General features: G+C 38.8%; 3 protein-coding genes across 4 annotated transcripts; 2 read left to right on the top strand and 1 right to left on the bottom strand.

The window, feature by feature from the left end:
• Positions 1–1,653: 1,653 nt before the first annotated feature.
• LOC306996857 (uncharacterized protein) lies at positions 1,654–6,146 on the top strand (the record flags this gene model as incomplete). Its single annotated transcript, XM_079609760.1, has 11 exons — positions 1,654–1,686; positions 2,337–2,412; positions 2,562–2,625; positions 2,795–3,032; positions 4,307–4,382; positions 4,488–4,765; positions 4,873–5,004; positions 5,086–5,159; positions 5,296–5,403; positions 5,503–5,546; positions 6,097–6,146. The coding sequence occupies exons 2-11, from the start codon at positions 2,394–2,396 to the stop codon at positions 6,144–6,146; spliced, it is 1,083 nt and encodes a 360-aa protein (XP_079465886.1). The 5' UTR covers positions 1,654–1,686; positions 2,337–2,393.
• Positions 5,531–14,671, top strand: LOC306996661 (uncharacterized protein). Its single transcript, XM_079609400.1, has 8 exons — positions 5,531–5,771; positions 6,097–6,408; positions 6,494–6,591; positions 11,525–11,687; positions 11,852–11,955; positions 12,027–12,171; positions 12,268–12,394; positions 14,011–14,671. The coding sequence occupies exons 2-8, from the start codon at positions 6,238–6,240 to the stop codon at positions 14,349–14,351; spliced, it is 1,149 nt and encodes a 382-aa protein (XP_079465526.1). The 5' UTR covers positions 5,531–5,771; positions 6,097–6,237; the 3' UTR covers positions 14,352–14,671.
• A 25-nt stretch (positions 14,672–14,696) lies between these two features.
• LOC306996659 (uncharacterized protein) lies at positions 14,697–19,717 on the bottom strand. 2 transcript variants are annotated; one of them, XM_079609398.1, is made up of 8 exons: positions 19,553–19,717; positions 17,538–17,908; positions 17,244–17,435; positions 17,050–17,095; positions 16,530–16,621; positions 16,211–16,321; positions 15,237–15,513; positions 14,697–14,975 (listed from the first exon to the last, which is right to left on the bottom strand). In XM_079609398.1, exons 1-8 carry the CDS (start codon positions 19,568–19,570, stop codon positions 14,703–14,705), a joined length of 1,380 nt encoding a protein of 459 aa, XP_079465524.1. In that variant the 5' UTR covers positions 19,571–19,717; the 3' UTR covers positions 14,697–14,702. The 2 variants fall into 2 exon arrangements, with proteins under 2 accessions (XP_079465524.1, XP_079465523.1); XM_079609397.1 differs by having other exon boundaries at positions 17,244–17,908.
• Between the last annotated feature and the right edge of the window lie 582 nt (positions 19,718–20,299).

The raw sequence follows: 20,299 nt of genomic DNA on the forward strand, positions 1-20,299 counted from the left end.
CTGGAGGCCCTCTCCCTCCAGGATTTATCCCCAGCCAGAGTGCCCCCAGGCTGGGCTTGGTTTGCTCCTGGAGGCCCTCTCCCTCCAGGATTTATCCCCAGCCAGAGAGGCCCCAGGCTGGGCTTAGTTTGCTCCTGGAGGCCCTCTCCCTCCAGGATTTATCCCCAGCCAGAGTGACTCTGAGTGGGACTCGAAATGGTCTGTGTCAGGGTGCCCCCTCTACCACAGTACCTCTATATAACCCCGGAGGGCCGTTTTAGGACCGTCTTAGCTCCAGGTGGACTTCCAGGGGTGGCAGTTAAATCTGTCTTTGACCCACAAAGGGCCACCTTCCACGGGGCTGACCGAGGAGTCCCGACTGCCTGGATCCCCAAGTGTACCGCAATGTTTTGGACTTAGGGCTTTGGAGTGAACTTAGCCCCAGAGTCAAGCCACAGGCCCAAGTGAGAACTGCGGGGCCGGGGAATCCAAGCCGGGTTTAAAGTAGGACGGCCCGCCCGCGGGCTTACCCATCTACGAGCACATGCAGTTAGAAGGACGGTAACCCAATGAAAACTGATTTAAATGCCAATAACTCGGCGAGATCACGTCCAATCAACGCCAAATTTGTATCGAGTTTAGAACGGGACGAGACCTTTCCAACGAGCCCATGACCTCGGGGCCCCCCAGGGGCCCGAGATACAGCCAAACGAATGCGAAAAACGCAAATATCTCGGCGGAAACTCAACGTATCCGACGAGCACTGAGCTCTTTGGAACCGTCTAGTTGAACTGAAAATAAAGATACCAGTTTCATGATTTTTGGTGCTGTTTTCGCGGAGATATTAGCCGAAAACCACCGGGCGCGCGTCAAAATGGCGGCCGCCGGTGACGTCACGAGCTCAGAAGAAAATCGCTCATATCTCGGGAACGCGAAAACCCAGAGAGCTCAAAATCGGGTGAGGAGGTCCCGCGGGGACCCTTGCCCGAACGCGAGAGTGGCGGGCCTCGAGGACGCCCCATACAGGGCCGCCGCTCGCTGGGAACCGGGACTTTGAACGGCCGTAACTCGGGGGCCCCGGCGAGTTGGACCTCCTGGCTGGGCTCTTTCGAAAGGTATGGCGTTTATTAAGTCTCAAAACTCGCGCACAGGATACGAGGCCAAAAAATAGTATCCGTGCGCAGAATGCCATCCACGCGCGGGCGCGTTTCTGCACCGCGAGCGCGCAGAATGCCATCCACGCGTGGGCGCGTTTCTGCACCGCGAGCGCGCAGAATGCCATCCTCGCGCGAGCGCTCTGAAAGTATCCGCGCGCGCGTTTCAAGTTGTCAAGTTGACTTTGGAGGCGAGGACAGTGGCTGACGACGTCTCCGCTCATTTGATTGGTCACTTTCAACATAGTCACCTTGAGTCTTCCCGCCTCTCTCTTTTACCCGCCGTTTTTGAGGGAAGGAATCAGCCAAGATGTCTGAGAAAAAAAGAGGTAAAATGAGGAATAATCTGTATAGTTTAAAATTTATATAAAAAAATAGACCCAATGCATAACCAGATTGCAAACTGACGTAATATCAACATAGACACGATGTTGATCCAGAATATTTTCGGCAGCGACTTTTAGCATGCTCCCTATAACAACGTCTGAACGTGGCGTGAGAGTCACATACCACGCGAAATCCGATCATTCAGACTGAAGCAGCTGATGTCCTGGTATGTGATTTGAATAGGATTTCAAACCAAATATGGATGTAGGTTGAAACGGATATCATGTGCTTTTTTGGACTGACAATCTGAACGTATGTCGGGATAAGAAATAGAAGGAAGGATGGAAGGGCTAGAGAAGCTAACGTTAGCTCGTTCGGATCTTAACATATTACATAATCACATATTAACTTTAGTTTGTCAAAATTTTGCGCTCTCTCTTGCCTACTAAGTCCTTCTCTATATGATTTCGCACCTACCACGTTTTTTTCCCATGGTTTATTAGTGTAACAACGTGTTTAGTTGTACATAAACAGTGCAATCCATGCAGTTGTTTACATCCGAGTGCCTCCATAATGGCCGCGCATCCGGGTTACTGCCCAGAATGTGACGTCGGTGAAGTCATATGTGATATCTGAGTCTGACATATCAGTAAACTATCAGCCTTAGTCTTTTACTTTCTTATACTTGGTTTAAAAACTTAAATTATACAGTTTATCAGTATTTTTATGCATTTTTACGAATAATTAAGACGAATGTGTGTATGTACAGATTAGGTATTATATAGAAAACAGAATTTATTTTTCCTTTACCTATTCCACAAAATGATCAGCCTATGTTAGGTTAATTTATAAAATAATGTTATGTGTATATAATAGGAAGAGTTACAAGACGCTGCACGGCGGGTGGTGTCCCTGCTGCAGAATGCCCTGTCTATGCCAGCACCCAGAGAAAGTGAGGATTGTTGTTATTGTCACCTTAATATTGTTTACAAGCATTTTTTTTATATATACTCATGATGGCCAATATTTAATATACTTGGTTATTCAAATAGTAGTCTTTGTTTGAATGGCAAATTTGTGGTTTTGCTGGTTTCTCATCAGGAGTTTCTGCAGATTCTGCAAACCAGAGGCACACTGCTAATGACATTGAGCAGAACATGACAAGGTTGGTCATATTCAGGCAATAGAGCTGGACAGTACAGTGCTGTTTTTTTTGTTTTTTTTAAATTAATTTTCCATTATTTCAAAATAAAAATGTTGTATGTCGTGCTTAACATGGTTTGTCTCTTTAATGCATCTTACCCTGTCTCATTTCTTATTTTACTCTTCTATAGATCCTTCCCAGGACTGTTTGGGAAGAGATTTACCAAAAGAAAATCACTGGGCGAAAAGGGAACAAATTCTGTTCTTAACGTAAAAAGGCTCAGTACCATTAAATGCTTCCCGATTCAGTTCTATTTAGTAAACAAATATGTGGAGAAGACACCCACAAACATAGAAGAATTAAACCTTCTTCAGGCAGGGATGGGCCGGAGAACAATTTCTGTAATGGAAGATGCTGACCATTCATGGGTAGGTTTTTTCTAACACTATCTACATTTAAAGGGTTAGTTCACCCAAAAATGAAAAAAATGTCATTAATGACTCACCCTCATGTCGTTCTAAGCCCGTAAGACCTCCGTTCATCTTCGGAATACAGTTTAAGATATTTTAGATTTAGTCCGAGAGCTTTCTGTCCGTCCATTGAAACTGTATATACAGTATACTGTCCATGTCCATGAAGGTAATAAAAACATCATCAAAGTAGTCCATGTGACATCAGTGGGTTAGTTAGAAGTTTTTGAAGCATCGAAAATACTTTTTGGTCCAAAAATAACACAAAATAAGACTTTATTCAGCATTGTATTCTCTCCCGGGTTTATTTTTGGACCAAAAAGTATTTTCGATGCTTCAAAAACTTCTAACTAACCCACTATTGTCACATGGACTACTTTGATGATGTCTTTATTACCTTTATGGACATGGACAGTATACTGTATATACATTTTCAATGGAGGGACAGAAAGCTCTCGGACTAAATCTAAAATATCTTAAACTGTGTTCCGAAGATGAACGGAGGTCTTACGGGCTTAGAACGACATGAGGGTGAGTCATTAATGACATTATTTTCATTTTTGGGTGAACTAACCCTTTAACATTTCATAATTTAGCAGACGCTTTTATCCAAAGCGACTTACAAATGAGAATAGAAGCAATCAAACCAGCAATAGGGCAGAAATATGCAAATGCCGTGAGTCGTGACCAGTCACAGTTAGTCCAGCACAGTACACGTAGCAAAGATTTTTTATTTATTTTTTTAAATAGACAGAGAGAGTAGTAAGTGTTAGTATTAATGAGTCAAGTGTTGACAAAAAAAAAAAGGTTTCTTGAAGATGGGGGATGGTAATACCTAAACTTAACATCTACCTTACTAACTATTAATTAAGCAGTAATTAGGAGTTTGAGGCAAAAGTCGTAGTTAATGGTTAGTAAATAGTGAGAATTGTACCCTAATCTAAAGTGTGACTTATTTTTAAAATTTAAAAAGATGAAAAATAAAAATTAGGGTGATTCAATAAATTATTATTAATATATTGCCATTTTGTGAATTATATGTAATCCTGTAATCAAAACAGTAACTGTAGTCTGATTACAAGTATTTTAAAATGTAATGTAATCTATTTCCAAGAATTTGATGTCCGGAATCCAGTGTTTCCCACATAATTTTGTGTTATCTGTGGTGTGGTGGGTGGACACATTAATCATAGTTTTTTCTTTAACAAAAAAAATATATGAATTATACACAGCTGTCCACAAAACTTGAGGAGACATACACTAAAATGGCTGATTTGAAAGGGGCATGGATGTTGTACAAGGCTGTTGGTAAGATGATGACTCTTCTTATATTTATGTACATTGTCTATTAGCAAATTTACTTTACTTACAGTTGTACAATGTTACTTCTTTTTTTTTTTTTTTTTTTTGTAGGGGGATGTGGACAAAGGAAATTGTGTATTGTGCCCCCTGGGGCAGAAGGTTATTCAGGTGTTTACCTAAATTCAGTTGCACGTGGGAAGTCAACGCTGTTCATAGTACCAGTGCAAGGAACACTTGATTTGACACCTCTTCCGTACTCTTCAAAGGAGTTTGAAAAAATGCCAAAAGCAACATGCCATTCCTGTTTAGAAAACATGCCAGTCCAGTTATTAGCCGCACATGTGGTATCTTGTGAGACAGTGAAGGTCTCAACTGACTCCGATGAACAGGCAGGAATATTTTGCCCATAATAATTGCTCTAAATAAATGAATTAATCAGATTAATGTCCTTGGTCCTTTGGCTAATATGTTTGTTTATTTGTTTGTTTTCTTACAGACTGAACATTTCCCGGGGTCACCAGATAATGAGGACCTGCCATCAACCAGTCTTGCCATTGACATTGTGCCATTGACATTATCCATTGACAACTCTCTGGATGACACTCCCAATATGGACTTGTCTGTGACAGTAAGTCTGTCTGTTAGAAACTCAAATATAAAGTCTGACATGTTTTTTAATAATATTTAATAATATTGGGCTACATTTTAGACGACCTGTCCAATTTGTGAGCGATTTTACCCCAGTGACTTTGTGGAAATCCATGCAAGCATCTGTGGTGAAAGGTATTTCTCAGTTGTCTCATGCACTATAATTTTCTGAAGCATAATTTCAAGTATCAAACAGTTGTTTTATCCTGTTATGCTGAAATATAGACTGTATCTCAAACTTTTAGTATGACTAAAGCATGTATTCCAACAGATCTTATGATGAAACGGAGACCATCAACTTAGATAAAGAAACCGATGGAACAGACAGAACAGAGAAATGGCCTCAAAAACGATTTAAGGCACATCAAGAGATTAAAAGGTACTTTCAAAACAACACTTTCTTCAGAAAGTTTAGTTAATTTTACATTAATGATATGAAATTTCCCTAACTCCTATTTTTTTCTTCCCCATTATTAAGCATTGCTGATGTCATCAAAATCCTTACTAAAAGTGTCATGTTCTGTAAGAATACTTTGCATTTAGTTTGTTACTTTCTCCCCCTAGTGGTCATCTGGGAGTAATTCATTGTGTTCATATATAATTCTTACATTGCTTTCATTGGTTGATTTTATCACATGATGCAGTCTGATCAGGAAACACAGTAGTTATATTCCATGCGGTCAGCTTGCATCTCTAGTCACTTTATCCTGTCTTCATTTCTGTTTGTGCCTTGGGAAAGCATCGCTTGTAAGTTGTATTTGAATTTATAGTTAATTACATTGATACACATATGTCATGTAAGAAGTTTGTGATGTTACTTGAATATTTGCTAACATGTGAAACTGTTATAGCCTTTCAGCGAAGAGGTCTCCAATAGTTTGTTAGTTTAGCTGTTGAGCTGCACATACTATATTTACAAGTTATTTACAGCTATAAGTATTCCAGCTGAGTGTAGTACATATACTGTATGTTATATCTTTGTAGCTTAAAGATATATTATTTTATGTCTGTTAATGTATGACGTGTTTGAATAGCATTCAGTGATTGGTGCTATGTTTCTGTATCATTTCAGTTTTACAAAGATTCCTTCATGAGAATTACGACAACAGTAAAGAGCCTTGAACTTTACTCCAGCCTCTGACTTTCTCTTGAAGCCTGTTAGCTATCTGTCGATTTGTGTACAGTCACACACACTGAGGACAGAATAAAAAGGATGGATGAAACCAGCATCTTCAGCATTTGTGTTACAAGGGATCAGATGCTTGAAAGAGGTTTAAAACAGTGGCAGCGACAGAAAAAATCTTCACCAAAAAATCCCCTTAGAGTTTCTTTTATTGGAGAAGCTGGCATTGACAATGGGGCTCTGAGGAAGGAATTTTTAACCGATATGGCTTTTTTTGTTTATCTACCAAGAGCTGAACAAATTATACATTTTATTTTTATGTTTCTCTATTTCTATATTCTGAAAAGAAATGATGGCAGGAATAGAGAAGCGGTTCTTTGAGGGTGGGGATAACGGCAAAACCCCCAAGTATTCAATGACGGACATGGACAAATACAACTTCAAGTAGGTTATAAAAAATTTAAATAGAAATTACATGGTAACACTTTACTATATACCGAATCCATGTTAGCCAAGCATTTCACACTGACCATTCACATGCACACAGATACTTGCATTACAACAAGTGAGTTGTTTCAAAAAGATTAACATTAGATGGACTATATGTAATGAGTTTTACATACAAGTAGTGGTGTAACTATACCCTCATGTCACGATTCGATACATATCAATACTGAACTCCCGATATGATATTATTGCGATACCCAAGTGTAGATTCTAAAAATCGTGCTTCCCCCATAATTGTTGAATCACGGAAGCTACACCTGATATTTTGCCAAGAGATTTATTATTTGAACATGTGTCATGTGTCAGACAGAGAGAAACACAGGCATATAAGAATAAGGCTACATGAGAGGAGGTCTTCATTCTAGATTTCTCTATTCCCCATTATCTATCTTCTCACCCCATCATGCTAGATGTAAATGGTTCCTGGGTTTCTCCTTCCTTACCCCATAATCTCTATGTTTCCTCCTTCCTCTCACCCCCTCATCATGCCTTAATGCTTCTCTGAGGTGGTACAGTACGATCTAGCTTATATACATCACAGAGAGACTTGCAACTTCCTTGTAAGGTAGAAAAAAACATATTGCTTATGTTTAAAGATGGAATGTCTACCTAATGCACATGGTCAATCCACTATCCACATTATGAACCTATTTCTTCAGTGTATACATTAGTGGTGTATACATTAGTGTTATACAAATGGTACATTTGCATCAGTTGAAACATTCATATTCTTGCAAAGAGCATACGAACTGTACACATTTGAAGTATCATCATTTTAACATCTCCGCTAAGTGAACATTGCATACCTCTAAGCAAAATATAACTTTACCATAACTCTACTAGCTCTCTGCTCAGCACAGATGTACAAACATAGTCTGACTTCACAAAATACATTATGAAATTATAAAGAAAATTAATAAAGAAAAATAATACTAAAAAATAACATTAAACAGTAAATTTTTCAGTCTTCATTCCCTCCACTGGAACTACGGCCGTCAGTTCCACACCTTCATTCCCAGGTGGCCAACCTATTGAAGTGATAGTGAGGAGGAGAAATAACAGACCAAGACATAGACATAAAAGGACAGAAGAATGGGAACGGAAAAGAAAACAAAACAAATAACAAAGAACCCCAACCCATGTTATGTCCCCACATACTACGTGTCATTTAACGTCTATGTGTAAGCATTTAAAATGTACCCCAATCATCTAAGAAAAGAAAAAACTAATAAATCTTCTGCCGGTGCCTTGACTCGTTAAGTACTCCTCAAGTTCCCGGCTAAAACAACAACCAAAATAAAACCATGTTAAAGGATCCTATCCCTTAGGGTTGTAAATCAGTAAGCGGGTGTTCATTGTTTGTGAGGTTGTGTTTTGTAAGTAATGTAGCATATGTAAAATCTCCTATTTCACTCCTTATGTCCCATTCTCGGTTTTATCCATTTGTTCATCAAAGGAACATTTCTAAAGTTATCTTTAATTTAAATAATGAATTTATTTATCCCCTGTTATCCAGACCTCTCTTGAGTTAGCAAAAACAATCTTCATCCTTAACAACACCATGTCTTATAATTGTCCAAATGCCATGTCTAATGATCTGCAAAAGTGAAAACTATGGTAGACATAATAATTCACAGATGATTCAGGATCTAATACTTTAGATGTTGTCCATTAGGCAACTAACATTATATTTCTAAAATAAATGAACAATGTTTGTTTTAGTCTCCACAGAATTAAAGACAATCACCCTCATGGTCTCAGCTAGTTCTTGAAAACTCTTTCCCATCAGCTCTTTTATAAATAATCTCCTTGACACTTGTCACATCCAAGGAATGCGGTTTCTGGTGATCAGGCATTGGAGAGCTCACATTTTTGGGCAGACTGCTGTAACCCTCAATGATGCTGTTGGCCTAACAAACATCTGCTCAACCATACCCATCTCACATAAACACCCCCCTTCAGGGTAGGTGCCCAGTGGCGGTGACACCCTGCCTAGGAAGTCCTCCGTTGGCCATTAGAGAATCTTGCCCGTCTTTGAGAAATCACCTCATGCTCACTGTAACCGCTCTTTACCATTAGGAAATTTTAACAGGTATGTTCTGGAGCTCAGGAAAGTTCATTCAAGAGCCATCAGAGCCATTTGGAATGCCTAGTAGTGTAAACATATGGAGACAAATTAATGACAGTATTTAATCACCAAAATCCATTAGACATCTTCAAACATCAACATATCAATGCTGAGTTTATACTCAGTGAATCTAGTTATTACAACCGTCCATTAAGTGTAATGTTCTGTTACATCAATAACCGGTACCATCCGTCCTGTACATGGTGAAGACAAAGATGAGACAAAGAAGTTACTGGTCATGGGATAAACAAATAAAAACTCTCACCTCTATCATTCAAGGTAGATTATCATTCTTAAAACATTTAACTCCCAATTAAATGTATCATTTCTTTTAAAATCTCTGTCTATAATTTCCAACTGAGACACTGTGCTGTACTTTGAATAGCTTGTTACTTATGCCACAGGCTCAAATATCAGAATCTAACTGACTTTGAATGAGAGAAAGACTCTGAGAGAAAGACTCTGAGAGAAAGACTCTGAGAGTAATTCTGCATTTTCATAACTTTTATAATTTCATTCTATTCACTTTTTACTCTGACTTAGTCAGAAATTACATGTTTTTCCAAATAAACATCTTCATTATATTTTTTAATTTTTCTTATATATTTTCCAACTCACATTCTTTTGGAGTCATTATCTATAATTTTTCATCAACTTCTACTTGTCAATTAACTATACAACTATTATCATAGATCTTTCCTCAAATTAATTCCTAAACTTCAATCTTATGATCTTGTTTTTATCTCTTGTTCTTTTTAGACAAAAACATAACGTTAAACAATTATTTACTTTTAAACCCACATTAACACCAGAAATTTCTGTTCAAAAGCTTAGCTTGTTTCTGTTCTTCTCTTCAAATACCCCGAAGATAATGTTTTGCTATACAATTACTTTCGGTCATTTTACCACTCCCTGTGTATACCAGAGAAGCAACAGGCTTTCTATTTATATCTCTGTGTGTCTGTGTGCAAAGGAGGGTATAGATTCCAAAGGAAGGGGCTGCTACTCCCTTCTCACTCAGTTATCTTTTTCCTTCCTTTTCAGTTTAACTCAAATCAGATAATTTTTCTTCTTTCTTTTTTAATTTTATCTCAGATTAATTTGTTTGATTTTTCTTTTTCTTTAAGTTTAACTCAGATCAGTAACCTCAAATATTTGAACAGCTTTACGGTCAAAATCAAGAATGCCCGCGATCCTAGCTAGTTACAAAGGGCGCCTTTAATACTTGTATTACTTCAGCGTGTTACAATGTTTTAGATCTGCCATCATTTTACAGTATCGCCACACTTAACCGCTTCTGTCAATCAAGTATCGCTTGTCACACTTTCCTCGTCTCCTTCTGAGATCGAATCTTCAAGTGTGTTGGATATGTTTTAGGGATCTGCCATCGTTTTAAACAGTCCCGCCACAGCCCAACCACATGAACAGTCGTAATCAAGCAACTTTTCTAGCTTAACCGTCTTATAGCTAATTCTCCCAAATGACTAAATGGCCTTTTTTCTAAAAAAGATCCATCTCCATCCCAGCATATCAAATATTGTTAGAGGTTTACTTTTCAGAGAAACTTTAATAAGTCAAATTAAATTGAAATACTTAATTTAACTTAATTTTTCCTTAATTTTAATTGTTTTAATTTATGTCTGACACATATATTCTTTGGCAATACATCTGGTACTTTAAATAACACAGTTCTTTTAAGCAGTCTCAGTCAATGTCTCAAATCATCAGGCAGACTTAAACTTTTTAGAAAAGAAAAAGTCTTACCTGGAATGACTGAGACAAATGCCTGAAGATGCGATCCTGTTCGTGACGCCAACTGTAGATTCTAAAAATCGTGCTTCCCCCATAATTGTTGAATCACGGAAGCTACACCTGATATTTTGCCAAGAGATTTATTATTTGAACATGTGTCATGTGTCAGACAGAGAGAAACACAGGCATATAAGAATAAGGCTACATGAGAGGAGGTCTTCATTCTAGATTTCTCTATTCCCCATTATCTATCTTCTCACCCCATCATGCTAGATGTAAATGGTTCCTGGGTTTCTCCTTCCTTACCCCATAATCTCTATGTTTCCTCCTTCCTCTCACCCCCTCATCATGCCTTAATGCTTCTCTGAGGTGGTACAGTACGATCTAGCTTATATACATCACAGAGAGACTTGCAACTTCCTTGTAAGGTAGAAAAAAACATATTGCTTATGTTTAAAGATGGAATGTCTACCTAATGCACATGGTCAATCCACTATCCACATTATGAACCTATTTCTTCAGTGTATACATTAGTGGTGTATACATTAGTGTTATACAAATGGTACATTTGCATCAGTTGAAACATTCATATTCTTGCAAAGAGCATACGAACTGTACACATTTGAAGTATCATCATTTTAACATCTCCGCTAAGTGAACATTGCATACCTCTAAGCAAAATATAACTTTACCATAACTCTACTAGCTCTCTGCTCAGCACACATGTACAAACATAGTCTGACTTCACAAAATACATTATGAAATTATAAAGAAAATTAATAAAGAAAAATAATACTAAAAAATAACATTAAACAGTAAATTTTTCAGTCTTCACCAAGTAACTTAATCTGAACACAGTCCATAGGGGGAGGGGGGAGAACATACAAGACATGTTTCAGATTATTGTACTTTTCTCTCAAAAGCAACCTCACTACTCACTCATTCTGATATTACTACCCAATGTGCAGTAATATTTTTGTTGGATTGCAGGACTATTGGAGAAATATTTTCTGTCAGCATCGCACAGGATGGACCACCCCCAAATCTTTTTATGCAGTGGTGTTACAACTATATATCCACTGGAGAAATCGATCAGGAAGCGATAACTGAAAATGACATTACAGACCCTGAACTCATGGAACTAATAAAAGAGGTAGTTTATTAAAATGTGAAAAAATGCATTGGTGAAAATGTTCACATGTTATCATTATTAATTCCATACTTTCGGTATGAAAAGTGGACCCTTTTTCTTGTAAACCTTATTAAAAGTCTCTTATTTCAGGTGGGAGTTTCAGTGTGGTTTTGTGTGTTTTAAAGATTAAAGCAGCTGACAATGCAACCCTGATGATGTGCACAGACAGGATTTTGTCATGTGGATACACAGGGGCAGTGTCCATACAAAGAAGGGAAGACATTGTGCGGTAGGACATTTCCTTTAATGTTGATTCAATTTCTAGAATTGGCCTTTTATTTTTTTTACTTTTTGTTACAGCGCTGTAGTTCTGCACGCTACAGTTAGGTTACTTCCCATGCTGCAACAAATCTGCTCTGGAATGAAACTGTATGGGCTCCTCAGCTTGGTCCAGCAAGAAGCGGACATCTGCAGACAGCTGTTTGTTCCAGGATCTTTTTGCAAGGCAAGCAATTAAAATACAGTCCATTAAAAATCGGCATTGAATATTTTTTTCCAATTATATACACTGGATGACTTTTTTCTTTTTTGCAAACTTCAGGTGGATGCCGATTTTCTAGTAAAGTCACTTTCACCCATCTTCAGTGAAAATGGTACAATGAGGCGTCAGAGAGAGTCCAAAGTGGTCAACTTTCTGCAGGACTTTGTACAGGACATGGAGGATGAAGGTTAATAATTTGTACAAATTAACAATGTTACTATATTAAATTAGAGAACACTAAAGGCCCCGCAGCAGCGATATACCTCCGAAGACACCTACCTATTACATAGTAGTATATAGCAGCGTGTGCTAGCGTATCAACAATTAACGTTAGGGTAGAGAACCGAAATCATAACCTAAACAGCATAAAACTGTCTAACTATTATACCATGGTCTGGGTGAATACTCGATTCTGATTGGCTGCAGGGTGTCCGTTAAAAAATGATTAGAGGACACCTAGTAAAGTAGTTCTGGTGAAACTGCATGTGTACCAGCTGCGCGTCGGCCGGTTCACATCTCGCCGTCGTCCATTAAAACCTGACAATGCACACCTCGTCGGGCATTAACCCTTACGTATAACTTCACAGTAAGGTTAAAAGCAAAAATAGAGCACACAAAAGTGTGCTTGTTGATCCTTGAGGGGTTTCGCTGACTGTGAGGACGTCCTCACAGTTTAATCCAAAGACGACACTTGTCAGTATTTTACTTCGGGTTTGGGAAGGGGGAAAAAACGGACACCCCCCTCCAACCTCGCTGGGAAACGCGTATCTGTGTTACAAATGCCCCAGGCACAACGTTTAACCATATTTTTGATAAAACTACGACAGTAATAGCCTGCCGAGACCAAAAATATGAGACGCCGGTGTTAAAGTCAATGGAGCGCTGTGAAAAAGTGTCGGACCTCTGTGGGAGCTCGTTCTTGGCTGCGATTGGTCAATCTACATTCTAGGGCGTGGCTTAGCCTAAGGCGAATTGCTGCCCTGTGCCCTCAAATGTTAATCTCAACTAAAATAAACCTTTGTTTATAACTACTACAATATTACATTTCATTTTGTCCGAGGAGCTGTTTTGTTTTATATGCTTCTAAGAAAAGTCAAGTATAGCTCCATCATTGCTCAAAATAAAAAAATATACTTTATGATGCTAGTTTTAATAAAAATATAATTAGAAAAATGTAATCAAGGAAATTTCTCTGGCATTTCTTTCTTTTTGCTGTATCGAAAACGTACCGAACCGTGACACAAGTGTATCGTATCGAACCGAACCGTGAATTTCGTGAACCGTTACACCCCTACTTTAGAGTAGGTCATAATGTATTAAAAAGTTGCAAAAGTATACAACAATACTACAAGAACTACAGTACAACTAGCATTATAATGTTTGACTAATAATATCAGCAATGCCAACAGTAGAAATATAAGCAGTAATTCCACATCAAAATCAAAAGGCCCATTTTCTCACACTTAAGGCATGCTCATGCTCAGTCGCTCACCGGAAAGGCGAAGTCTTTAAAAATGGGGGAAAACATTTTAGATTCATTACATTACTATGGGTTTCTTAACCTGATAAATTAAAAAGATGTATGGCAATCTATCTAATTGTTGAAATCTGTCTCACACAGAGACGCACCACGTGAGTGATTTCAGCCTATCCTATATTTTACTTTGTAATAGAAGTAATGTTCTCCTGTTTCATAGCAAACAAGCAACTATTACTTGATTATCTTACATTGGCAAGTTACGATGCTTTTAATCATACCTAAAATTAACTTTGTTTACAATTATTTTTTTATCACTTTTTCAGAAGAGGACAACAGAGGAGACATGCCTGAAGAGAAGGGTGAAGATGTTAAGGCAGAAACATGCATCGATGACATGAACATTAATGTTGGCAGGTTCTGCCAGTGGCTGACAGGACAGGCTCATGTTCCACTAATTCATGCGGACCGTGAAAATTTCAAAATTGTCATGGAATTTGACCATGACTGTCATGTGCGCTATGGTACACATAGCATCTGCTATCCTGTGGTCAATTCTTGTTCCCGCTCAGTGACATTCCCAGTTACACACCTGACAACGTATGCAGAGTTCAAAAGTGTTCTCTCTCAAGCTATTGTCCATGGATATGAATTTGGCCGCTGTTAGAAAGGAAGTGAGTTGGAGAATTCCCCATCTCATTGTTCAGGTCTATTCTTAAGACATTTGTCAGGTACAGAAGGTTACCGATGATAAAAATAATGCATGTCATTTTTGTGTATGCATTCATAAACAAAACCTTTTTTTAGTAGTACTTTATTAATGTTAAGAAGTTTTCTTTCTTGCATGTTTCTTACATTTGATGATTTCCACGCACACTTTTTTTAAAAATTCAGAAGCTTTTTTAATTCATGAATTCCAAATTTCAATATGTTAAATATATTAAAATTATTGTGCAATAAAAGAAAAAGAAAAAGTGTTTGCAATATTTCAAATACATGACAAAACTGAACTTGTCCTTTAAGGAAACGTGTTTGCAATGCTTAGTCCAATGACTGGAACATCAGAGCTGGAGAGGTTAACTGTCCGCAGCCGTTTTAGGTGTTGATAGCAGAGAATGTATAGTTGTTCGTCAGTAATGTTTGGATCAGCTGGATCAACCAAAGTTTGGAGTTCTGTCATCTCCTCTTCAGTCAGAGGGCACTCGTATTCAGGCACTATAACACCAGTTTCTGAGTCAGGGCCATCGAAGTCAACAGCGGTGTCCCAGTCAATGTCTGGCTCTTGAAGGTCCTATGAATGCATCAAGACAAATCAGAGCTTTTCCAAAGTAATTACCTTTTTACAAACCTTAGTAAATCATGCTGCATGATTAATTTACTCATAAATGTAGTGGTCTGGCAGGGAAACAAGTGCACATATAACAATGTCACCCGTAAATCTGGTCCCAAGTCTTATCTTTTCTTCTTAAAATGTGCATTTAGTACTTTACATTTTTTATTTATTGATCTAGAAACACCCATACCGTTGAGCAAAAAGAAAAGAAAAACTTACTGCAAAGTTCTCAGAATGTACAGTAGTGTTTAGCATCCGTGCAATTTCCCAAATCTGTGTCGGACTCCTGTTTCCCTCTGTACGGAGTGGATGGTGGTTCCAGGCTTCAGTGAATATCTCCAAGTCTCTTTTGAGTCTTGGAAAAATTGCATAATGCACACAGAATATGTCATCTGTACATGAAATGTCCAAGAGGTCATCTTCTTCAAGGGAGTGCAGAAGATTGAAGTACTTCGATGATACTGAGATCCAGACATCTCGCCATAATCGTTCTATCCTACGGAGGTTTGAAACAAAATTATCTTGACTTGAATACAGTGTAAGAAAACACAACATTGTGCCAAAGTCAAGCAGACATTACATTTCTATTAGAAAAACTATGTTGATGCATCACATGGTGTAATTGTTTTGTGCAATGTCACACCTGGCTAGCACACAATCTTGGAAATGTTAAAACCATATATACTGCATGTAAAGAGCTTTGTGAGATTATGGAAATGTGTCGTTTATAATAGTAGTTTAAAGTATATAATCATTTTTTAGATATTTGAATTGATTATGGAATTGATTAATGATATCTGAAATATGAAATTGTTATATGTGATTATTCAAACTGATTTTGACCTTGTTCATTTAACAGTTTAAAAGGAATGGTCAAACATTCGCTCACTTTTAGTGATGCATAGATATTTATGATTCAGATGAAATAACGAGTAATTACATATAAGAAATGTATTGCAATTTAACCCACAATACTTTGCCATGAGAAAATACAGAACACGCAAGAAACCTTCCCCGCTGATCGACTGCCCCCATTGGTGCGATTGAGTGCAGCTTACAAAGTCTTTCAACTCTTTTTGTTTGTCATTTCAATAACATACCTCACAAACTTAACCATAAAGGCACTCTGTAATAAAATTAGGACGAGTATGAATATCAGGAAAAAACTATGCAAAGTAAGAACTGAATTGTACCTTTGGTTGTGCACACTTTTTCCTGAGATGAAGCTTCCCCGATCAGTGCCACGAACAGTGAACATAAACCGGGCAATGTCCACATTCTCCACTCCCTGGTCAGCTCTTACCCTGAAATCACAGTAATTATGGTACTAATTAATTTATATAAATATAATACAATATAAACCCACAACCAAGGACGATGAGTGAGTACAATGGGATGATGAAATCTAAAAATTTCCATGTAAAATGAAGCTCATATTGAACAATTAGAATTTTCCCAGCCTATTTACCTACATAGATGACACTAGCTTTTTAGCTTCCAAAAATACACTACCTTGAAGGTAAACCATGCAGCTGAGTTGCCTCATGGAAGAAGTGAAATGCCATTGATGCACAGTTATTTGTGGCTGCATTCAAGTACATGATCTACAAAAGAAACATTTAAAACAATTAAAAGGCATCAAAGTTCAAACTGATAGGGCTTCTTCTCAGGAAGCACGAGTATGCTCAACAAGCATAGCACACTGACCAAGTTCTATTGTGAAATTTGTTTGTCGTGTGCCTTTTACTTGAAGGTACATCATGTAAACTTTGGCACTCAAGCGGTTAATAAACAAAACTGCATACAATGCATCTTGCGGAAGAAGATTGTTGCCGGAGCTACTTCTCTATGTTTATGTCTATAGGCTAACAATCAATTTAAGGTCTGGACATTACATGCGTGTCATTTAAAAGTTATGTAAAAGTCTTTATTCATAAGAATGTTTACCAAAAGGCACAAGGTATATGCGTGTGTAGCCAGTGTTCAACATGTGGAATTACTAAAATGTTAAAAACCAGCAGCAGCCAGTTACCTTTCTGGAGAAACCATCCACTCCTCCAAATATCACAATGTTGTATCTAGAAAGCAATCGGGTATAAAATATCATTCATAAATAAAATGAAAACAAAGTCAACGTGTATTATGAAAATTACCCAATCCAAAATGAGACATCCATCCAGTAATTTAGATGGATTACCTTCAAATAAACTTGACTTTAATACAAACCTGATTAACTTGTGATTTGTGTCCACATGTACCAGAGACAAGGGTCCTGGTACAGAGTAAACTCTACGTACAACACAGCCAAGACTTGACAGCCTTGAGATGATACCCACAGAATCAACCCTATGCATGGAGGCTGCCATTCTTCTCCACTGAACCCTATGGCCTATTGACTCCAGTCTCCCTCTGACCATCCTGTAGCCAGCATTTGGTAAATTATTCTTGATTGAATTAACCAAACTGTCAAGTTCATCATCACTGATGGAACTATACATGTTCCTGACAGAGAGCTCGTACTCTTCCATTCGTCTGAAGATTGTGCTTCTTGAAACACCCATCAGTTTAGCTATGCAAGACACAGGAAGTTGAGTATGGAGCATTTCTTTCAAGCGCTGTTCTCCAATCAAAATTTTGGGTCGCCCTGTGGTACCACCAGCAACTTCCACCGTGAAACATGGGACTGGACGTTCCAGTTGTGCCCTCACAAGGTCAAAGAGCTCTTGCAAAGCCTGGGTGATAGCAGGAGGTACTTCTACATGATTGGATAGGGCCTGCAATAGATACAGCTCCTGACGACAAATAAATTCGAAGTAATCCAAATTCAGTGGTGTTGTGTTGAATCCCAGTTCGATTTTATGCAAAAGCCTTTGAAGAATGTGATTTCTTAGCTGTTACAAGACAGAACAAAGTATAGTTAATAACGTCTCACGGTCTCACAAACCACCGTTAAAAAGTTGTCAATCATGAAAATAATGTATGCATTTTTCCAATTAGCATACACAGGTTTGTACGCTAATAATTTAGCCAATTAACAAATTACTGCATTTATAAAGCTAATTACTCCTTAGCTAAATCTGCTAAATGTAAATAACTGGAAGATTAAAGGGGTCATGACATGGGTTTTTTTATTTTATTATTATGTTCCCTTAGGTGCAATTATAGTATTACTATAGTTTTTTTTACCAAAAACTTTTAAAATGTATTGATTTATGACCTTTTCCCACCCTGTTTCTCATCCTCTGAATCAAACAGTCTGTTTTGGGGGTGTTTCCCCTTTAAGAGTTCAGTGTTAACGCCCACTGTTATGATTGGCTAACGTCAGTGCCTATGCATCAGTTATTAACGCCCCCAGCCAGAACATTTGCGGATTCAGCGTATTTAAAAAGTACTTTAAAGTTTTAAATACATTACTTACAGTTTGCGTCGTCGTTGTTGAGCCCAGAATAGTCGGCATGGACTTATCTTTGAGCAGCAGTTTTCTGGCAAAGCCAGCATCATTTTGGGATTTGTTCTCAAAACAGTCATCCTTCAAAGAACAAACGCTTAAACTAACACTGCCGTGACTGGGACGTCCGCAAAAAATAAAGTGCATCCATTTTCCCCTGACGTCTGGATCTTTCGGCAGCGTATTCACAGATGTTGTTTGTCCACAGCCAGGAACAGCACATCTGCGGCGTCGTAATCTACCTGTACACAGACCCACTCGCTGTCCGTCGACTGAACACTTGTGAGGCGCGCGGGCGCGACAATGATACGAAATGAGCGTAGTTGTCTTGCGTTTTAAGCGTAGTTGTCTTGTGACGGAGGCGGTAATATGCAAACGCTGGTACGTCACTTCGTACCGTGACGTCACTTCTTACCATGGATCCAGAACGAGCTGTATTTAGAGCTTGATTAAATAAATGATTCGTTTATAATGGGGAGGACGTCTTAAGCTATGAAACTTGCAGGACGTTTTAATGACACAAAGACCTCTTATATACCAAAAGATCAAGGCAAATTTGGTTTCTCATGTCATGACCCCTTTAACAAAATGCAGTAACATTAATTAAACTTATATGGTCTGGGTGAATACTCGATTCCGATTGGCTGCAGGGTGTCCGTTAAAAAGTGATAAGAGGACACCTAAATAAACTGTCAGGCGTAACCAAGGAAACCAAGTTATTGTTTGTAACTTTAGATTTTGATTGTAAAACTAATTAAAATATAAACTAATGTTTTAAAAATGTGTTATTTGGCAAGTGACCATGGTATAAGCGGGTTAATGCCCTTCGAGGTGACCATTGTCAGGTTTTAATGGACTTCGGCAGAGGCAACCGTCCTCCGCTGCGTGCGGCCGGTTCACACCTCGCCGTCGTCCATTAAAACCTGACAATGGACACCTCGTCGGGCATTAACCCTTACTTAAAACATAAAGTTCTGCTATTGTTTTTTCTAACTTGTCAATATTACAGTGCATACAGGAAACAAAATCAATATAATCAAATAATATTATAATGCGATCTCTGAAAGTTGTTAAATTTGTGACTTACTTGTTCCGAGTCCGTCATGATGGCGCATGAAAATTGTTCTTCTCTCTGCAATCAGCTCTTGTCATTTCCGGTGTTGAAAGTGACCAATCAAATGAGCGGAGACGTCGTCAGCCACTGTCCCCGCCTCCAAAGTCAACTTGACAACTTGAAACGCGCGCGCGGATACTTTCAAAAGCGCTGGCATTCTGCGCGCTCGCGGTGCAGAAACGCGCGGATGGCATTCTGCGCGCTCGCGGTGCAGAAACGCGCCCGCGCGTGGATGGCATTCTGCGCGCTCGCGGTGCAGAAACGCGCTCGCGGTGCAGAAACGCGCCCGCGCGTGGATGGCATTCTGCGCGCGGAATCTGTTTTTTGGCCTCGTATCCTGTGCGCGAGTTTTGAGACTTAATAAACACCATAGAAAGGGCTCGTCCAGCACACCGATCGATTAGAGTTTGGAGAATATAGAGCGAGGGGCTCTCGAGTTATGAGCCGAAAAAGGTGCCCCTTTGACCGGGCGTAACTCCCTGGCCCGACCGCCCACGGGGACGGGGGTGGGCTCATTGGATAGGCCCTCTCGAGACCTGCAATCGGCCAGAGTTTCAAATTTTTTGGAAGGGTGGTCTTCGAGATTTTTTGCATAAAATGTAACTGTCCCTGTCAAATAGGTTACAGGTGGGATGCTGTTAATGCCCTTCGAGGTGACCATTGTCAGGTTTTAATGGACTTCGGCAGAGGCAACCGTCCTCCGCTGCGTGCGGCCGGTTC

Source organism: Phoxinus phoxinus, assembly GCF_949152265.1.
Source record: "Phoxinus phoxinus genome assembly, chromosome: 4".
In the NCBI taxonomy this organism is placed as follows: domain Eukaryota; kingdom Metazoa; phylum Chordata; class Actinopteri; order Cypriniformes; family Leuciscidae; genus Phoxinus; species Phoxinus phoxinus.